The following is a 19827-nucleotide window of genomic DNA, read 5'->3' as shown; positions in this document are numbered from 1 at the left end:
TTACTAAGGTCTACTATTTGAATGTAACCGTCTAAAACACACGTGAGCAATAATTTGGTTCGTCTGTTGATATTAATAGCAGTTAATAACTACCGAATCGGAGGGCGTGGTAAACAACTTACAACAGAATGATTCCAGGAAGTAGTAGCTTCCGTGTGAGTCACTTGTAATCTCATGTCGAAATTTTACGACTGTCACCCGCTCACAAGCAGCAACTCTGGTGAGCAAAGTAGTTGGTACATTGTACCGGTAGATGTCGACGTAGTCGTAATTCGTGTTGTGGCAGGGAGTTGTAGCTTTAAATATTATTTACATATTTTGTTTCTTTTTTTGTGTGTCTTCGTTATTTTCCAAGCTGTTGTTAGTGACACGTTGGAAATCAGAAAAACTACGTGGATATTTTCGTATTTTGGAGGAGATGGCAGCAGATGGAGATGAACTAATATCAGACCAAGAGAAGGTTTGTAGTTGAAAGTTGTTTCCAAATGAATTGAACTTATTTCGGGACAAAGAAATATAGTGCTGCCCTGTACTTCGGTGTGGTTCCTGTGAATTATGTTGTTCTATTGTCGTCCGGTATCGCCAGTGATGCCGTCGTAGGTTCCGCTCTTCATTGACGAATAATTTTCTTTTTACGAAGTTGTCTTGATGTCTGGTTGTACAGACATATGATTCAAATTCCCTTAGTCTCATCGACTAACATATAAGCATATAACGATTTTTTTTTTTCGTTCAGTGCGAACAGCAGTGCCCAACTTCAGTGACCTAAATGTCAACGTGATCATGCCCTAACATCCAGATGACTTAACTGATGAAAAATGACATATTAATTTGGAACATGGTGGTTTCGTTGTGAAACGAACCTGTTACTGTTTTGTTAACGCATTGTTTGTAGTAACACGCTGAAAGCACAGTTGGGCGGTGCCGCTATGTTCCGCCTCCATTTATCAGCACTAGATTTCCGTGCTCCATACCACGGTTCGTGTTAGCAATTGCAGCCAAATATGTATTATGGTATTTTCACCCAGGAGATATGATCCAAACGATATAGTACATTGTGGTAATTGATACTACCACACTGTAGCGTATTCCAAATATTAAATTCAGCAGTTTGCGTCAAATGATACGTTTAGTTGCAGCTCCAGTCATTTAGACAAAAACCTTTCAAATTAGGATAAAAATATGCCCAGGCACAGAGACTAAGTATTGAATATTCTAGTTGAGATGAATGTAATTAACGTAGGTATCTGCTTTGCTTGACAGGCAAAAGCTGTTAATAACTGCTTCTTAACTCTTGCATATTATTCATGCCGATTTCCGAGTGCATAAGTACAGTACAGATCTTTGAGATGATGGGTTTAGTAAATTAGGCGTACAGCATTTAATTCTTCCTCATTTGAACGTTTTTAAATTGTTTTAGAAGCTTCATCACAGTTGCTTTGTCGACATACTAGACCATGCACAGTAGCAACAAGCAACCTGTACTGCTGAACATTTTGCCTTATTGTACACTCCAATCATAAATTCATGAACAAAATTGTTTTTTATCATCCATTTAACTTTTTGTATACACCTTACTCAGTGTGATAGATGCATGTGAATTTCAGTGTCATTGTAAAATAATGAAAAGGGCCTACATAAAATTAGATCATGTCAGTAAAATAGCATAGTGAAATACTGCATCCTGTACATATGATTAAAGGGCGTGTTGCATCATCGTGATACAGAACCTTAAAGAAATTCTCTCGTTCAAAATTTCCAGTCTAATATGTCTTCCAGACCCAAAATTCTGGATGTGTCAAATTTTACATGTCTTCAGTATGTCTTTCAAAAAATGTGACTAATGTTTATTTTTGTTTTGCAGCCAGTTTTTTAGAAAACGACAAACATCAAAAACGACAAACATCGACCTGACCTACCCGATATTGCTGATGGAAAATATATTACAAATGAAACATTCTTAAAAAAAAAAACACACACACACACACACACTCTCACTTACTCGCTCACTCTGAGATTGGGGGAAGGGGGGGGGAATACTATAAGCTGTTATATTCTGTAGCAGCTTAAATGGATTGTATATAAGCTGTTCTTGTTTTACCCGGAAATACGGAAGCGTCCGATCCCGCCCGTCTGCTTTGACCCATGACGTCACAAATATGGCGGAAACGACCATAAACCACGATTCCAATATGGCGCATATAAAGTCGTTACGTACACATTATGAGGACGAAAATACATCGAAAAACAAACACACGTTCCACAAAAAGCCTAATGACACTAACGGGACAAGCGCGGTAAATAGGGGGTTTTTGGGTGGGGACAAACTAAATATAAACAAATTTAGACACCCACCCCCATACAAAACCACGCAAAACAACGAAAAAAACCGACATCACAAAACTCCCCAAATACCACTAAACACAATATCATCTGGAATCGGCCACTTCCCTTGACCTATATAGCTCAACAGCAGCTCCCGATCCCATAAATTGGGATCGAACACTTCCCTTGACCTACATAGCTCAACAGCAGCTCCCAACATTCACAGCCACACATTCGGATCGAATACTTCCCCTTACGACATCTCCACATACAGCCATCCCTGGTCCGCGATGCCGGAACTTTAAGTAAGCCTCATTTCTTCACGACATACTGAACACTTCACGACTTCATCCAAAAATCCGAATAGTTGAAGAAATTTTATTAGAGACAACGCACTGTCCCCCATCATAGCCGACAACTGAAAACTGTTGATCCTGTCAGTCATATCCGTACCTACCAAAGACATAAAAAATGCAATTCACACACGACGCCAAACTCGCAAACTAAACCAAAACCATCACCTAACACCACCAGAGAGCACCACCGATCGCATTAAAACGACACCTACAAACACGCCACTCTCACAAACTAAATTCCGCGGCGTCGTGACGTCACACACCAAAACAGCCTTACGTCACGGGTCAAAGCCGACGAGTGGGATCGGACGCTTCGCTCGACCCTTTTACCCAATATGTGAGGACATGTTATGTAACTTCCAAAAAAGTCGTGCAGTGTATGGGGGAGATGGTAATATGTAGGAACAGGTGAATTTGCAGAGCCTGCATGTGCAGTGTCATTGCAGTTGCGCATCATATCTGCTATTTTCAACCATAAAACATGTTATTTTCAGCATCTCCATAATTGTAGGAGTATTTAAGTCATATTTGTTAGGCTTACATTACAATAAACCAAACTGGCTTTATCTCCATGCTTTCTGAGAAACATTGGCCATCCCCTTGCTAATTTTTCACATTGTTTGTTCTTGAAATATTTGATGTTGTGTGAAAATCTGCTGAATTGTATCAAGGAATGCAAATAATGGAATGTTTAGTGTTTTCACTGCCAAAATTATTGAGGCTCTAGGAGTGTCTGGGGACATTTTGTTATACAAATGCAATGTCAATTGAAAGAAGTTAAATTTCTAAAGCAAATTTTTCACAGTAGGTGGTGTGATCTCATGAGATGTAAAATGCATGCCATTTCATGCCCTTAACCATGTTTGATTGACTCTGCAGCTATTTTCTTCTGCACCTGTGATGCTAGATTGTCACATCGAGGATCTGGAGTTTGAACCTAAGTACTATTAAAGAATTTACTTTGCTGTGAGAACTGGAATGAAGCCCACCCAGACATGAGGACAGTTAAGGACCTACTTAAACTAAAAGTAGAAACTCTGGTTTTGAATAATAAGGTAGAGAGGGTGGTAGTTAGACCACATGCCATTCCATTACTGTTACCCAGCAACAAACAGTATTAGGATTTCAGACATATTTCTTATAGGGTAATAACATCACAGATTTTACTGTTAAGTGGGTATCTCATTGGGTCTTACGGTAGTGAATAAAGTATACCCTCAACAGTCATAGTTTCTTATATTGTAGTTTTATCTTTCAAGTGTAAAACAAACTGTTAAAAAAACAGCAAAACTAAACCGAAATAGTATGTTACTTGCTCCAACTAAATTAGGGAAGATCAATAAGATGCTATAAGTGGTATGATACGTTTGTTTGTATTTAATAATACATAATTTCTTAGTTAGTTCCTTTGTGATGTGTGTACTAGTTTGTCTAATACATATTAAGATTTCAGGAAATGGGATAGTGACCCCAAAACAATACATTGATGTTTTTTCCTTTAACTTTTTTTTAGATTAGATTAGATTTACTTTCATTCCAATTGATCCGTAGTGAGGAGGTTCTCCAGGATGTGGAACATGTCAGAATAACAACAATACATGACAAATATTTACAACTAAAACAAGTAAGCTAATGTACCATTCCATAGGTCCCAAGTGGAATGATCGTCATTTTTTAATGAACGCTAAGAGTCATTTTACAAATACTAATGCACTGAATTTAAAATAAAAAAGTTTTTTATTTATTTATAAGGTAATAAACATGTAATACAACTACTGTAATACTTATTTACAATGAACACATTACTGCACTGAAATGGTGCAGAAGTTAGATTAAACTTACACACACACACACACACACACACACACACACACACACACACACACACACACACACACACAAATTTTCAATGAACACATTACTGCTCTGAAATTGTGCAGAAGTTATGTTGTACTTATATACAAATTAGTTGGTTTTACTAAGAAATTCATCAATGGAGTAGAAGGAGTTGGCCACCAATAAATCCTTTAGGCTTCTCTTAAACTGAATTTCATTGGTTGTTAAGCTTTTTATGGCTGCTGGCATGTTATTGAAAATGTGTGTTCCTGAATAATGCACACCTTTTTGTACAAGACTAAGTGACTTTAGATCCTTGTGAAGATTATTCTTATTTTTAGTATTGATTCCATGAATTGAGCTGTTGGTTTGAAAAAGTGATATATTTTTAATGACAAATTTCATTAAGGAATAACTATATTGGGAAGCAGTAGTTAGTATCCCTAGTTCCCTAAATAGGCTTCTGCAGGATGTTCTTGAGTTCACACCACATATAACTCTTACTGCATGTTTTTGTGCCCGGAAAACTTTAGATTGGCTTAATGAATTACCCCAAAAAATAGTTCCATATGACATTATGGAATGAAAGTAAGCATAGTATGCCAACTTTTTCATTTTTATATCCCCTATGTCTGACAAAATTCGCATTGCAAACAGAGATTTGTTAAGACACTTCAGCAGTTCTGTGGTGTGCTCCTCCCAGTTGAATTTATTATCAAGCTGTTATCCCAAGAATTTAACACTGTCCACTTCTTCTATCTTCTTGTCATCATATGTTAGACATATACTCTTGGGACACCCCTTACAAGTTCTGAACTGCATGTAGTGTGTTTTTTCAAAGTTTAGTGACAAAGAATTGGCTAGGAACCAGTGATTAATGTCCACAAATATTTTATTGGCTGATCTTTCTAAGACTACACTTGATTTGCTATTTATTGCAATGTTTGTATCATCGGCAAACAAAACAAACTTGGCATCTGGTAATGTTACTGATGAAAGGTCATTGATAGACACAAGAAAAAGTAAGGGCCCAAAATGGAACCTTGTGGGATCCCACATGTAATTAGTTCCCAGTTGGATGATGCCTGATAGCTTGATACATGTCTCTTTCCTAATAACACCCTTTGTTTCCTGCCAGAGATATAAGATTTGAACCATTTTGCAGCATTTCCTGTTACACTATAATATTCTAATTTACTTAAAAGGGTATTGTGATTTACACAGTCAAATGCCTTTGACAGATCACAAAATATACCAGTTGCCTGCAATTTTTTGTCTAATGAATTAAGCACATTTTCACTGTTAGTGTAGATAGCCTTCTCAATATCAGAACCTTTTAGAAATCCAAACTGTGACTTTGACAGTATGTTATTTGAGATAAGATGGTTATAAAGACGACTGTACATTACTTTTTCGAAAATTTTTGAGAATGCTGGCAACAGTGAAATTGGATGGAAATTTGATGCTATTTCTTTATCTCCCTTCTTAAACAGTGGCTTAACTTCAGCATATTTCAGCCACTCAGGAAATATTCCACTGATAAACGACTGGTTACACAGATAGCTTAATATGTTACTTAGCTCAGAATCACATTCTTTAATTAACTTTGTTGATATTTCATCATACCCACTAGATGTTTTTGATTTTAAAGATTTTATGATGGACATTATTTCTGTTGGGGTAGTGAGGGTCAAATTCATATTATGGAAGTTACTTGAAATGTCTGGTCTAAGGTAATCCATAGCAGCATCTACCGAACCTGACAACCCCATCTTTTCAGTAACAGTTATAAAATGTTTGTTAAAAAGTTCTGCAACACTATACACATCTGTCACCAATGTATCATTTACTCTTAATGCTATTTGTTCCTCTTCATGTCTGGTTCTACCGGTCTCCTCCTTCACTATATCCCATATTGTCTTTATTTTGTTATCTGATATGACTATCTTTTCCTTGTAATATATTTGCTTTGACATCCGTATTACAGTCTTTAATATTTTGCCGTATTTCTTATAATGTGCTATAGCATCAACATTGGAAATGTTTCGGATTGACAGATACAGTTTTCTTTTTGTTTTACAAGATACCCCTATTCCTCGAGTAATCCATGGCTTCTTTGTAGACTTTGTTCTAACCTTGGTAAGTTTTGGGGGAAAGCAGTGTTCGATTAAGGTAAGCACTTTATTAGCAAAAATGTTATATTTTTCATTCATGCCATGAGCACTGTAAACATCAGTCCAGTGAATGTCTCTGAGGAGTGTCCTAAAATAATCAATTTTTGGCTTACTGATTACCCTCTTGAGCTCAGATTTAACAGATTTTATATCCTGTTCAGTATTAACATTTAACAGAAGGAACTGCATGTCATGGTCTGAGAGGCCATTGACTATTGGTTTTGTAATATAATTTTGTTCATTGGACTTTTCTATAAAGATATTATCAATGGCTGTTTGTGAGCAAGTGGCTATCCTAGTGGGGGAACTTTACAGTGGGAATTAAGTTGAATGATAGTGTTACTAACTCAAATAAGTTCTTATTGGGAGAGTCTTTAAGGAAATCTACATTGAAATCACCAGCAACCACTATTTCCTTGTTTTTGGTTGTTAAATGGGCCAGTACAGCTTCAAGGTGGTTTACAAACAGATTAAAGTTACCTGCAGGTGCTCGATATACACACTATGAAGGATTTTTTGTGAAATTCTAATTCTGTTGCTATGCTTCCATATGCTGTTCTAGGCAAAATTTATGAATGTCTATGTTCTTAAATTTATGACAGTTCCTGATGAATGTGGCAACTCCTCCTTTCTCCATTTCTGATCTACAAAAGTGAGATGCTAACCTAAACCCTGTAACACTTAAAAGTTCTATACCAGTGGTCACATGATGTTCAGAGAGGCAGATTATGTCAGCTGGGTTTGAAGACTCTAATTCATCTATGCAGATAGTTAATTCATTAATTTTATTTCTCAGTCCTCGAATATTTTGATGCAATAAAGATAGCTGACATTTCACATTGACTGAGTTAAAATTGGGTGGAGTTAAAATATCTGCTGACAGTTGAAAATTCTTAACCAATGGCTGTTTATGCTGATGTAAGAAGCTGGAATTATGTTTTTTGATTTCTTTCTCAAACTGAAGGTTTGTCTCAGTTCTAACCTCTCTTAAAATTTGCTTTCTTTCTGTCCTCCCTACCCTAAAAAAGGGTCTTTTCTGAATCCTAACCACTGGTATTTTACCACTCATGACAGTGCCTCCCCCCTGTAACCTTCCTACTATTAAATGAATTCAAATGAAGACAGACTTCAGTGTGGTCATAACAAGCAGTTATTCCTCAATTTGTCCCCATAAGGCACTAGTGCAATTCAGACCCAACACAGTGGTATCAGTCTCTCCCTAAAGAGAAATACACCCATTGTTTAAAATTTACAAAAACATATGCAACCTGGCATACAAAGTGTATCTGAACACTTTCCTGAGGAAGTGCATTGCAAACTTGTCATTGATGATTTGAGAGATTGAATTGGTGCATTTACTTATTTACACAGTTTGAGGTACAGTACATTTAAAGGTAAGTTGTTAGGAAAAAGTAGTTTCCATGACATTTTCCTACAAACTAAAAAAAAAAAAAAAATGCACCTTGGTACCAGTTTCACTATATTATGAAATTAGTGTGTCCTGGCATATTAAAACTGTGTGGTTGATCATGACTCAAACCTGTGATCTTTGCCCTTTTGTGGCAAGTGCTACATCAACTAGCAGTACCGTGGAGGCAGTGGTGGCAGGTCATGAGTTGTGGTCTCCTAGTTCAGTTGATACAGCACTTGCCTGAGAAACACTGGACTCGCATTCGGGAGGACGATGGTTCAATCCCGCATCCGGCCATCTTGATTTAGGTTTTCTGTGATTTCCCTAAATCGCTCCAGGTAAATGCCGGGATGGTTCCTTTCAAAGGGTATGGCCAACTTCCTTCCCCATCCTTCCCTAATCTGATAGCCTTGCTGTCTGATCTCCTCCCCCAAAACAACCCCAACCCTTGCCTGAGATAGGCACAGGTCCCAGTTTTGAGTTGTGGTCGAGCACAAAGTTTCAGTGTGCCAGGAAGTGTTTCATATTCGCATACTCTGCACTGCATATTAAAATTCATTTCAGTATGAAATTTATTTCAGAATAATAATGCATATTGATAAGACAACAGTTTAACTGATTACCAGTTTTAACTCTTGCCGAGGGCAATCTTCATATAAGTAGCAGTTGCAAAAATAGTCCAGACGTTCTTAATTTGTCTTAAAAAATAATCAAATAATAGTAGCATGGATTTATTCTAAAATGTGAATATAAAATTGTTATTTGCATATTCATTACTACATTTAGCAAAATAATTAATTTTAACCAGAGTTTTATTATGACAGTCATTATTCTTCTTTCAGGTTCGCATAGTTTCTGATTTTATTCTGCATTCACCACCAGGAGAATTCAATGAAGTGTTCAATGGTAAGCTTGCACCAAGTTTTTTAAATGTTACATAAAGTTCCATAATGTAATATTTTTTGTGACATTTTTTGGGCATATTTATTGAGACGTGTTAACTTTGTGAAATAAACAATTGCTTGCCTGCTTGTAACTGTAATAGGGACTGAAAAATGTAACATCTTGTTCTGATGAGAGACATTTATTGTTAGGAAATAGTCGTACAACAAATGATTGCAGTAACTGCCATGTGTATTGTGACTTAGTTGATAGCTCTAAGTCTTCCATGAAGTTTGCTGATAAACTTGCAGCAGACTACTCATCATATCTTTTTTTTCTGTGGAAGAAGATTCCAGGATAAGAAAATTATACTATGTCTTATTGCCCATGTAATTTTTTTGTTGTCTGTGATGAACTGCCATAAACAGAGCAAACAACAATAAAATCAGTAAGTAGTGGACTTTACTTCATAAAATAATGCCTAGCTGTGACACTTAGCTTATGAGGACAACCCTTCATCAAACATCACAGGGGGTTTAACATCAATGACCCACTTCCATTCTGCAGACTCTTTGTTGCATGCAACACCAGAAGGTACCTCATTTATGTGATGTACTGTTGGCATATGCAAGTGGAAAAATAACAGTGCAGTGCTGAAGCAGTGGTCTCACATCAGTTTGGTACTAGTGTCGTGTCATATTTGACGATTCGTATATTACCACAATCTGAGAACCACAAGTACCTAATGTAGCCTGCTTTATATGTAATACAATATTGCAGAGGAAAAAAAAAAACCCCAAGCTCGCATGTTGAACCAAAAGCCAAACTATGTAATGGGTATTTGTTAGGAGCAAGTGCGCCCAGAGCCTTTTGTGGGGAAATCTCAAAGGTATGTAATTATTTAAAGGGAAACTACAATGCCCCTCTCTGCATCCCAGATGCCAAGGGGGGGGGGGGGGGGGAGACAAGACAACGACACTACACATAATATTATATTACAAGTCTACACTGAGTTGCAGGCCTGTATGACCACCGCCAACTGCCCTATGGTCAACCATGTCGGCATGTAAATAGCCTCGTCAAGTCAAGAACATTTCTCATTGACCTTCCCATTTCATTGACGGCAGATTTGAATATCGCTACTTACATGGCTTGCAACTTGCAAGAATGCTTGACCTTTGGTCTCATTGGTGATCTGTCTAGTATTAATCGAGCTCCTGTATGGATTCTGATTTAATTGAAATTGTATTGGTGCTGTGTTTATGTGTAATGGTTTCATTTTCCATACAATTTTTTTGGCTTGGAAACTTTGGTCTGTACAATATATTGACATTCTCTCTTGTCTATTTATCTTTTGGAAAGATAGATACCACACAAAGTTGGAGCTGGATTTCAAATCAATGTCACAAGAAAATGCAAGGAAAATGATGAACAAGAACTGGTGTATTCGACAAAAACAACAAGGTTAGAAATTGCTGCAGAGCCTGAACTGACCATAAAAAGGAACTATATGTGCTCAAAGAAACAAGCAAAATTAGTTGCTACAGAAGAATGAAAGAAGTGCCTGAACAAGTTGAGTGATGAATTCAGAGAGGATGTAAATGGAAATAAGAAAATGCTTCTTGTATATGGGATGATGAAAAATAGGAAAAGAGATAAGAAACCTACCAAATGATTACAGACAGGAATGGAAATCTTATCATCGATGACAGTAAGACTAAAATAGCTTTGTTGTCTTACATTGATCAGTTGTTTAGTGTGAATTGTATGTGACATGCACAAGAAGACAGCCAGGAGAAAAGTGAGGTGATGGTCATAGAAAACCTCTGGGCCACCAATAGAACATAGTGAAATGGAGAGGAAACAGCTACTTCGAAAGACTCTGGAATGGGGTAATCAAAGTAAACATGCACTAGTTGTGAGAATACAAGACAAAATAACATATGGACATCCGTGATGAATGACTGCTAACAAGCTACCAAGATTAATATAGAATTTGAAACTTGGAGACAAAGAGTAAAAGGACAACCATGACTCAGGTGAAAGGATATGGGGAAATCTGCCACTGTCCAGGGAGAACAAACTTGGAGCAGGATTAGAGAAGTTTATAAAGGACCGTGATTGATAGAGAAGCCTCATTCACAGACCCATTGAATAAGATGGAATGACACGGGATATGATGAATGTATTTCGCTGTAGTCACACAAAAAGTATGACTAGGTTTAATATTTCATACCAAATGAAGTAGCTGCTACCCTTACTGAACAAGTGAAAAGTCAAATTTTGGTATGCATTGCTTTCACATCATACAGTAGGTGCAAACTAAATAGGTAGTGCGCTTGCTAAAATACTGCCCTCTTATTCAGGAGGGTGGGGACTCGTGCTCTGTCTGTCCATCCTGACCTGATCCTTGCACAAACAAATTATTGCATTGTACTAAAAACAAAAATTTTGTGAATGTTGTTGGAAATTACCTTTAATTCATAGCATTATTACTTAAATGAAATTTTCATATTTCTGGCAATTATGGTGAAGATGATCATAGAGACGTAGGATGTCATTTTGGTAGACAGTGCTCCATGTGTTGTGGAGATGCATCCAATCTTGTTCGTAAAACATACTGGAGCACATGCTGCCCTGTCATTTACCTGTAAATACCCAATGGGTGACAGGTTGGGGGATTTGATGAACATCTTGGAGAGCTCTTTGGGTGCTGTGAGATGTATGTGCACAGGCAATGCCCTACCGAAAGAACACACATCACTAGTGTTGAAAAAGTGGTATAACGGGTTGGTTGATTACACAGTGTTCAGTGTCCTCCCAAAAACACGAGAGGCTAGGACTCTCCACACCATAGTTCAGGTTGGTCCTGTGTAGTTTAATCCAATCTCATGGTTGGTCAGTGGGTAGTTTTACTCTCACAAATGACTAATACTATTTCCCCAGTACAATCTGGCCTCTTTACTAAACACAACTTTACATCATTCATTCCTCCTCTTGTCTGATGCCATGATCATGGAGTGTAAGTGAAAAACCAGGTAATTCCCATGTTTATAATCTAATTTCCATCAAACTGTATCTGATTTAGCTGACAGTCTGTATGAAGAAATTGGTCTTAATTTGTATTGTGTTTGTGGTATGATCAACAATGGCAGCTCATGTGACACTGCATTCAAGGTATAAATCTGTATTCGCTTGCTGCCTGGAGCTAAGTGTCACATTTTTATGGGTGTACTTTTTCCATGTATGAATTAACATGACTGTACATAAGTGTAAAATAATGTACAATTTTTTTACAGAGGAAAATCTTTACTTTGATTCGTTGCTTTGGGATAAAATGGTATGCATTGCATTTATTTGGATTCTAATTTCTTGCCAATGTACTTTGGGACGGGATATTCTGTTGTTTTTTATCATAGAAAAGGCCCTCCATTGGGTTGAATACTGGCTGTTACGTCTCCAGTAGAAACTTGCAACATGTTGGAAGTTAATGTCCTTGTAATAGAGAAAATGTTGTCGGGTTTATATGCTAACTGCACTTGTAACCAAGCAATGTGGCACAGTGATTAGGATGCTGGACCCACATTCGGGCGGACGATGGTTCAAACCTACATCCGGCCATCCCAATTTGGGTTTTCTGTGATTTCCCTAAATCAGTTCAGGCAAATGCTGGTGTGTTTCCTTTGAAAGGGTACGGCTGACTTCCTTCCCTATCCTTCCCTAATCTAATGGGATTGACCTACTGTTTGGTCCCCTCCCCCAGCCACATTTTCATGCTATTTTGATTGATAAATTTGGTGTGTAGTCAAAAAAAAGAGTAGTGCCTGTATGGAGTCGGTATGTTCTGCCCTTCCCATGCCAAAGTTATAACCCAGCATACAAGAATAAACTCATCTACACACTTCGTCACTTTGGTTCTTAGTTAAGTGTGTGTGATCTGCAAAATTTGAGTTCGTACTTGTACAGCTCAACATGTAGGAAAGGATGATGTCATTGAAAGAAATAAAATATCATTGACAGAATTCATATATGGGGCAGCTTAACTGCACATTCAAATAGCACTATTATCTGAAAAGACAAAGTTGATAAAAAAATGCATGAACACTAACATTAGTACAATAATCAAATCATCTAAACAAAAATGGTGATGTAACCTATGTAGCAAAAGATAAATTAATAAATGAAGAGAGAAGTGTGTACATGAGTTAAGATATGAGAGGATTAACTGAGAAGGGGGCGTGATGAATTGAGCCTGTCTTTCGTAGAGATATAACATCTGAGGTAATGGAATGTCTAGCATGTGTAACAGAGCAGAAAATAGTAGTGTTTTCTCAGCAAGATGGTGTTGTTGAGTAATACTGGATTTTGTTATTTTACATATTTGCTTATAAGTAAATGTAGTCAGTGAATAATAATGTTTACATTTTAGCTGTGGTCAACTTTAGTTTCAAGATCCTATATTACTCTACCTCTCTCTATTATATACCCTCAATTAACACACAAGTTTTGTTGTTTCTTGTGTGAAACAGAAAGGTATGATGTAGAAGATCTCAAAGTATCTTATTAACTCACTCCATGACACTTTTGTGAGAAATCTTTAAACCATCTGTTGCATGAATAACATAATTCTGAGGAACTGTGTCACAAAATTGAATTTACTTGCCCACTATCTTCCCAAATCAATAAATTGCCTTATACTTTTTTAAATTTTTCGCCTTTCAGTTTATCATCTGCTTCTTGGTGTCATGTGTTCATGGTGTATAACCACCTCGGACTGTTTCATTTGAAAATCGCATACCTACTTAATGAGTCAACATACTCGGACATCATGCACATCAGAATGTACCTGCATGTTGACATGTTCAATGAGGGGGAAGAATTGTGTATCCCAATAACTCCGTGCACTAATCTATCTGGATTTACAGCTCCTAATATTGCCTGACAGACCTTTGCTGTTGGGTTCTTCACTTTAAGGCTGATCGTAACTGTTGGTCTAATATCTCCCACCTCTTCCCAAATTCCCATGTTCTGCCTTTCTCAAAAGTGTCTGTTCACTCTCATCATTAGTGTGTGATGTTCAGTGTACACAGCATTGAAGTTGGAACTCTATGTCAAGCAGAATTATTCCAGTATAAATCTCCAAAATGATAAGAAGCTAAAAGTTAAGTATGTCAATTGTTGAGGTGTGGTAGAGTGTTTTCACCATATATTGATATATGGAGATACATATATTCACATATGAACTTTGTTATTAATATCCTTTCCAATTCAAATATAATAGCAAAGTGCATAGCTACTACACTTGAAGATGGTCTTCACCATTCTGGGTTAAATTTGACTTCAGCACAGAAAGGGGTGAATTAAAATATTTGGCCATTTACCAAATAGCATTAAAAGTCTGGCAGATAGCCAGCCATCATTTAAAAATAAATTAAAATAATTTCTGAGTGACAGTTTGTTCTACACAGTGATATGTGGTTATATAGTGTAATAAAAACTTATGTTAAACTGACACGTTCCACATCGTCATGAAATGTTGTGTTCATGATTTATGGTACAAGTATTAATGTAGTGTAATGCAAATAAAAAGGTTTTGCAGTAAATGTGTATCTATATTTGTATGTCTCTATTGGACTTCTAGTAGCTACTCAGTTCATAAATTACTTATTGCGTCAAAGCAGCTGTTGTTAATTCGCAGTAACATTTATCTAAAAAATAACATGGTAGTTAGAGCTAATGAATGACATGATATATGAGAATTATTGTAATGTTTTTCATGATGCATTTTGTCTACTTGCCACCCGTGTAACTTCTGATATTTATTGGCACTGTTGCAACCGCCACCACCAATATGGTATAATAGAAACGGGTGCCAATCCATCACCATTACTGCCAAAATATCCTGTTGTGTTCACCAAACTAATTGTAATTTGAACTAGTACTTAGAAAGCTGTGTGGCTGGAATAAAAACCCCCACCTAATCCTAACTTGTGTTTCAGATTTTACTAATTTTTTTAGTGTCTGGAGTGTATGAACTGCTCTGTATAGTACAGAAAGTATCTTTTATTAGCCAAACATTTTGCTTAGATAAATTAGTGTGCACTATGAAATATGTCTTTTTGACAGTTATTGACTCAAGTGAAATTGTAGCATACATGACTTAACCAGCAAAGTTGCTTGTTGTCGTTTTAATTAGGTACTCTATCAGTTGCCAAAGTCAATAAATTATGTTTGTAATTACAATCTATTCTGGGTAAGAAATTACTTACTTAGAAGAAAAGAAAATAGAGAAGATATTCAGAGGTGCACATATTGGCATTTACTTCCAGAAACTCATCTGTGCCTGGAAGGAAGCAAAAGTGCAATTTACAACAGATTGAAATGTCAATATGTATTGAATTTGACAGCTAAAATTTGAGAATAAAGCTATGAAATTAGCACCATTATTGGTTACTTGAATGCACAATTAAGTATCATGGCAAGTGGTTGTGTGTGTAAGCTGCCATGAATGTAACTGTAATGTGCTATGATAACAGTGTGCCATGGTATAAAATATTAATTTTTGTACCAATGCAAATGACAATTTTTATAGTCAAATTGATGATGTAATGGTGCAATGTGTTGCTAGTTAATAAATTAAGAAAGTTACACATGTTTTTAAAATTAGCTTATACAGTCGGTGAACTTCTACAGTGGTTATCTCCTGGTGTGCACTTAGAGGGTACTGCACTGCAAACACTCCATCAGGAGTGTCAGCATGTACATGGAATTACGTCACAATAATAAATAATCTTAATTCAACAGAAAATATTTCATTCAGTAAATAAACTGTCACCCCAAACCAGTGAAAGTAATCTGTTAGAAAAAAGCAGATAATTTTATATATATTGACTTGTATGTATACAATATCAGAGTTACAAATTACCAGGTAATGACTCACTAACATAGAATACAATAAATGTTGTTCTAATTTTATTGTTGCCACAATAATGAAAAGTGGTTTAATACACAGAAAGATGTAAACAATCATTCAATAACATTTTTATGAAGGAAGTATTGTTTTACTTCAAGGACAGAATAGTTTAAAAAAGGTCTGTCTGAAAACTTTGAATGAATAATTAAGATAATGGGTCACAGATAACACATTAGCAATTCGGGGGAGAGGAGGTATATTTACCAGGCACAATTATTCAATTGATGTGAGATTTTGTTTGGTGTTAGTCAACCACAGAACTATTCAAACCACTACACTTTGTAAGAGCTTGTGCCATGAGCCTTTAACTTTCTTTATAAATTATAGTGTTTATTGTAGGAACTACTGTTAACAAATACCTGGAATAATGTCAGTTGATGTGAATATGTTTTGGGCAACTTTCATACCATCAGTAACAAGGACTATTTATGGGCAGGATTGACACCATAAACTTAAAATTTAAGATAAGTTTTGCACCCTTGTATTATTACTATTCATTTACTACAATTTGTGTGACTGTGTGCTTTTGCCATAGGATGAGTGGTGAGTCATGTGCAAGTCAGTTAATATTCACTATAGCATATAGTGTCGCATAATGACTGGAAAAAAAAAAAAAATGTGAGGCACAGCCCACTGATAATAAATTCTAAGCCAGTGAGTAGTGCTTCCATGAGTTTATAGAAGTCCTGAAGCTGAGACATTAATTGCTAACGGTTGTCTGGGAACCATGTCAAAATGTTTGTATGTACTTTGAAGAAGAACTGTAATAGGAAAGAGGTCACACTTACTGTCCACAGTTTGCTACTGATAATTTATATATATGGTCAAAAAGTTGTTTGTCTCCTTCCAGAAACCAATGTAAATAGGGTAAATCCTTTTTCTAACACATGTATCTCTGTTTGGGTAGATTCTATAATGAGTCTACATCTACATTTATACTCCGCAAGTCACCCAACGGTGTGTGGCGGAGGGCACTTTACGTGCCACTGTCATTACCTCCCTTTCGTGTCCCTAATGTTGTTCCCGAGACCAGTCAAAATTTGTAACTTCTAGGGCTCTTGTTTTGTGACTCGGATTTTAAAATTAAGATAGAACATTGGATTCTTATTAAAAAGAAATTAAATTCATATTTTTCCTTTTACAGTTATTTTAGGCATTGAAGTAAAATTTACCGATTAGTCTTTTAAAGAAATGGCAAATTTCTCTCCCAGTCCTAAGCTTGTTGGCTCAGTTTTCTCCCCCCCCCCCCCCCCTTCCCCTCCCCTCCCCTCCCCTCCCCCTCCGTGCCATCTCAACATTGCACTAAGAAGTAAATAAAGAACAATGCACACAGTAAGCTACTGATTTAGAGTAAAATAAATGAGACTGGGCACATGAATTTGAGATAAAATGGATCAATGGAAAAGGCCATGAATTAGTTTGCCAGAAAGTCGTAAATGGGTGAATTAGTTTGCATAAGGAAAGTGAAATTTTGGAAGCATTTACAGTTCCACACACTGAAGTACCTGGAGCAAAATTTATCATGTGCTCCCTCCTTTGACTGTGCAGTACTTATAACTGGGAGTTCATTGTCTCCATATTTCCGTCATGTAAGTAATGTGGTATATCATAAGTGGCCAGAGTCACTGCTAACATTTGACTCCCAATAAGAATAATAAATATGCTGACCAGAAGCTGCCTGAAAAATGTAAATTCATGTTGTATATTTGGGATACATTTTGTGTGTTAATGATGAACATAAAAACGTGTGTATACTTAAAAGCTTCTTTTTAATGAGACACAGAAAAGTATCCTTGGTGCAGTGAAAGCCAAAACAATAAATCCCATATTCAGAAGCCGTTTTAAGAGGATAATCGGTTTCATTTTGTTACTTAAAAAAGATTGCTGCTCAAATATAGGTTATATAGGGATAAAGATGAGAAAGTGCACATTATAGTTCCACTCAGAAACAACAGGAAAATGTGTCCATCTGACATTCCTTAACATATGCTTGTTGAGAAAAAAATCCTAGAGGCACTGAACATTAACAGTTACATTTGATGGGCAACAATGGCATTCTGTGAGCAAGAGTAACAAGATTATTGGTATCCGCACTTTATACAGCTTTCTGCCTTATAAAGTGAAAATTACTTTTGGATGCTTTTGTTTATAGATGAGCATAATTCTGCCTATGTTGCTTGTGATACCTAAATTTATGAAGCAAATGAATGCTTCCAAAAAAAATGTAAATAAATACAACACTAAAAAAAAGAGAATGTTTTAACTCTTATTACTAGACTAATATGCGATTTAGTACCAGAATGGAGTGCACCACTGCTGAAGATTTGTTTCACAGTCGAAAGATTGTGTCTCATTCCAAGGAAAGTCAGTATGGTAGAGATTTGAAAAATTCTGTAGAAAATATAGTTTTTGTCCAACTGGAAATTTTGTCATTTGCTAATGAAGATTTAGATTATGAGAGGTTTTGCTGACCTCGCCACAGCAGTTTATCGAACATTAGTGGTGTCAGTCAATATTCCCTTGGATTTTGCAGCTGAAGTTTTTTAATAGTGTGTTATTATTACCTATTGAGCACAAACTTTGTGGTGGATGTTTATGTAAATCACTTTGAAAGTGTAGGGAGCCATCACAGTCTCCTACTTATATTGTTAGCTAGATGCAATATGTCTGTACTTTCTCGGAGACACATTAGTTGCTTAGAGTTCCTTTTTTTCTGATATCAATTTTGCAACAGCTTAATAAATATTTGTCTGAGTTTGAAGCACTAGTTTATTTAGATTATGAATTGTGATAGTCTGTGAACATCAGTGATTATTTCAGAAATGCAGATTTCTTGTTCATAGTGATATAGCATTATAGGTCTGTGTAACATGCCTCACATTTATTCTTGCATTAACCACAAGCTATTGATTTTTGTATAAATTTCATAAGGCAAGTTAAAGATGTCCTTTGCCCAAAGTTTGACTTGGACATCACAGTGCTTTTGTAGTCAGGGTTCTATTGGAGGTGTTATGTCCTTGCCTTCCTACAATTTTTGAACTGACTTATCCAGATGGTTGTAAGGAATGTCTGTTTAATGTGGAGATGAACCATGGTAAAACTTGGCAATTTTCGCGTATGCATATCATTGTCAGGGGTGAAAGGAACAGTGAGTGGCAAAAAAAATTAGGACCAACTGTGGATTGAACTACAGCTTTTTTGTAGTTTGACACCCAGCAAGCTACTGAGTTAAATTTAATATCTGGATCTTTTGATTTGTAGTTTTGGCACCACATAAAATTCCACAGTCACACCTAATGAACATTGCATGTGATTTTCCCCCCCTCCTAGTTTGGTAGGCATTTTTACACTTGACTAATCACAGCACTAGTACCATGCAACCCTACAGAGCAATGTGGTATGCAAGTAACCTACTTCGCTATTTAGACTCGGTAAAAGAGTTCAGTGGCACTGTGCTGAAGAGATTCATTGTTGCTTATCAGTATCAATGGAAATGTCTGAACAAACAAGATTAGCAAGTATTGGACATGTTTGGCCAGAACTGTGATTCTTCATCCAGTGGGCACAAGGAAATACTGTTTATTTGTAGAGGAACTTTCTTCTGTTGCAGCTCATAGTTCTGTTAGAATTGATAGAAGAGTGAAATACCAGAAGACTGGCTACTTCAAGCAAATGGTAGATGCTGGAATGCAAGTTTGGTGATTTCACATCTTGGATCAGGTGCTGAGTTCCATACACATTTTTCACATTTTGCCAGAACTGTGTGACACTGTGAATTTGAAGCATTTTCATTTTGAAAGATAGCATCTTTGCTAAGAAACATCATTTGCATCATATGATGCACTTGGTCTCCAAAAATTTTTACACAAG

At 36.5% G+C, this 19827-nt stretch overlaps 1 protein-coding gene across 1 annotated transcript in view; it reads left to right on the top strand.

The window, feature by feature from the left end:
• The first annotated feature begins 228 nt into the window (after positions 1-228).
• LOC126184658 (F-actin-capping protein subunit alpha) overlaps positions 229-19827 on the top strand; it is a 47309-nt gene continuing 27710 nt past the window's right edge. Inside the window, exons 1-2 of the mRNA XM_049927138.1 lie at positions 229-460; positions 8945-9008. Of these exons, the coding sequence (XP_049783095.1) occupies positions 419-460; positions 8945-9008 (106 nt within the window). The 5' untranslated portion in view covers positions 229-418. The remainder of the gene's footprint in view (positions 461-8944; positions 9009-19827) is intronic.

The sequence above is a fragment of the Schistocerca cancellata genome, chromosome 4 (assembly GCF_023864275.1).
Source record: "Schistocerca cancellata isolate TAMUIC-IGC-003103 chromosome 4, iqSchCanc2.1, whole genome shotgun sequence".
Classification (NCBI taxonomy): Eukaryota; Metazoa; Arthropoda; class Insecta; order Orthoptera; family Acrididae; genus Schistocerca; species Schistocerca cancellata.
This window is presented reverse-complemented; position numbering and strand designations above follow the sequence as displayed.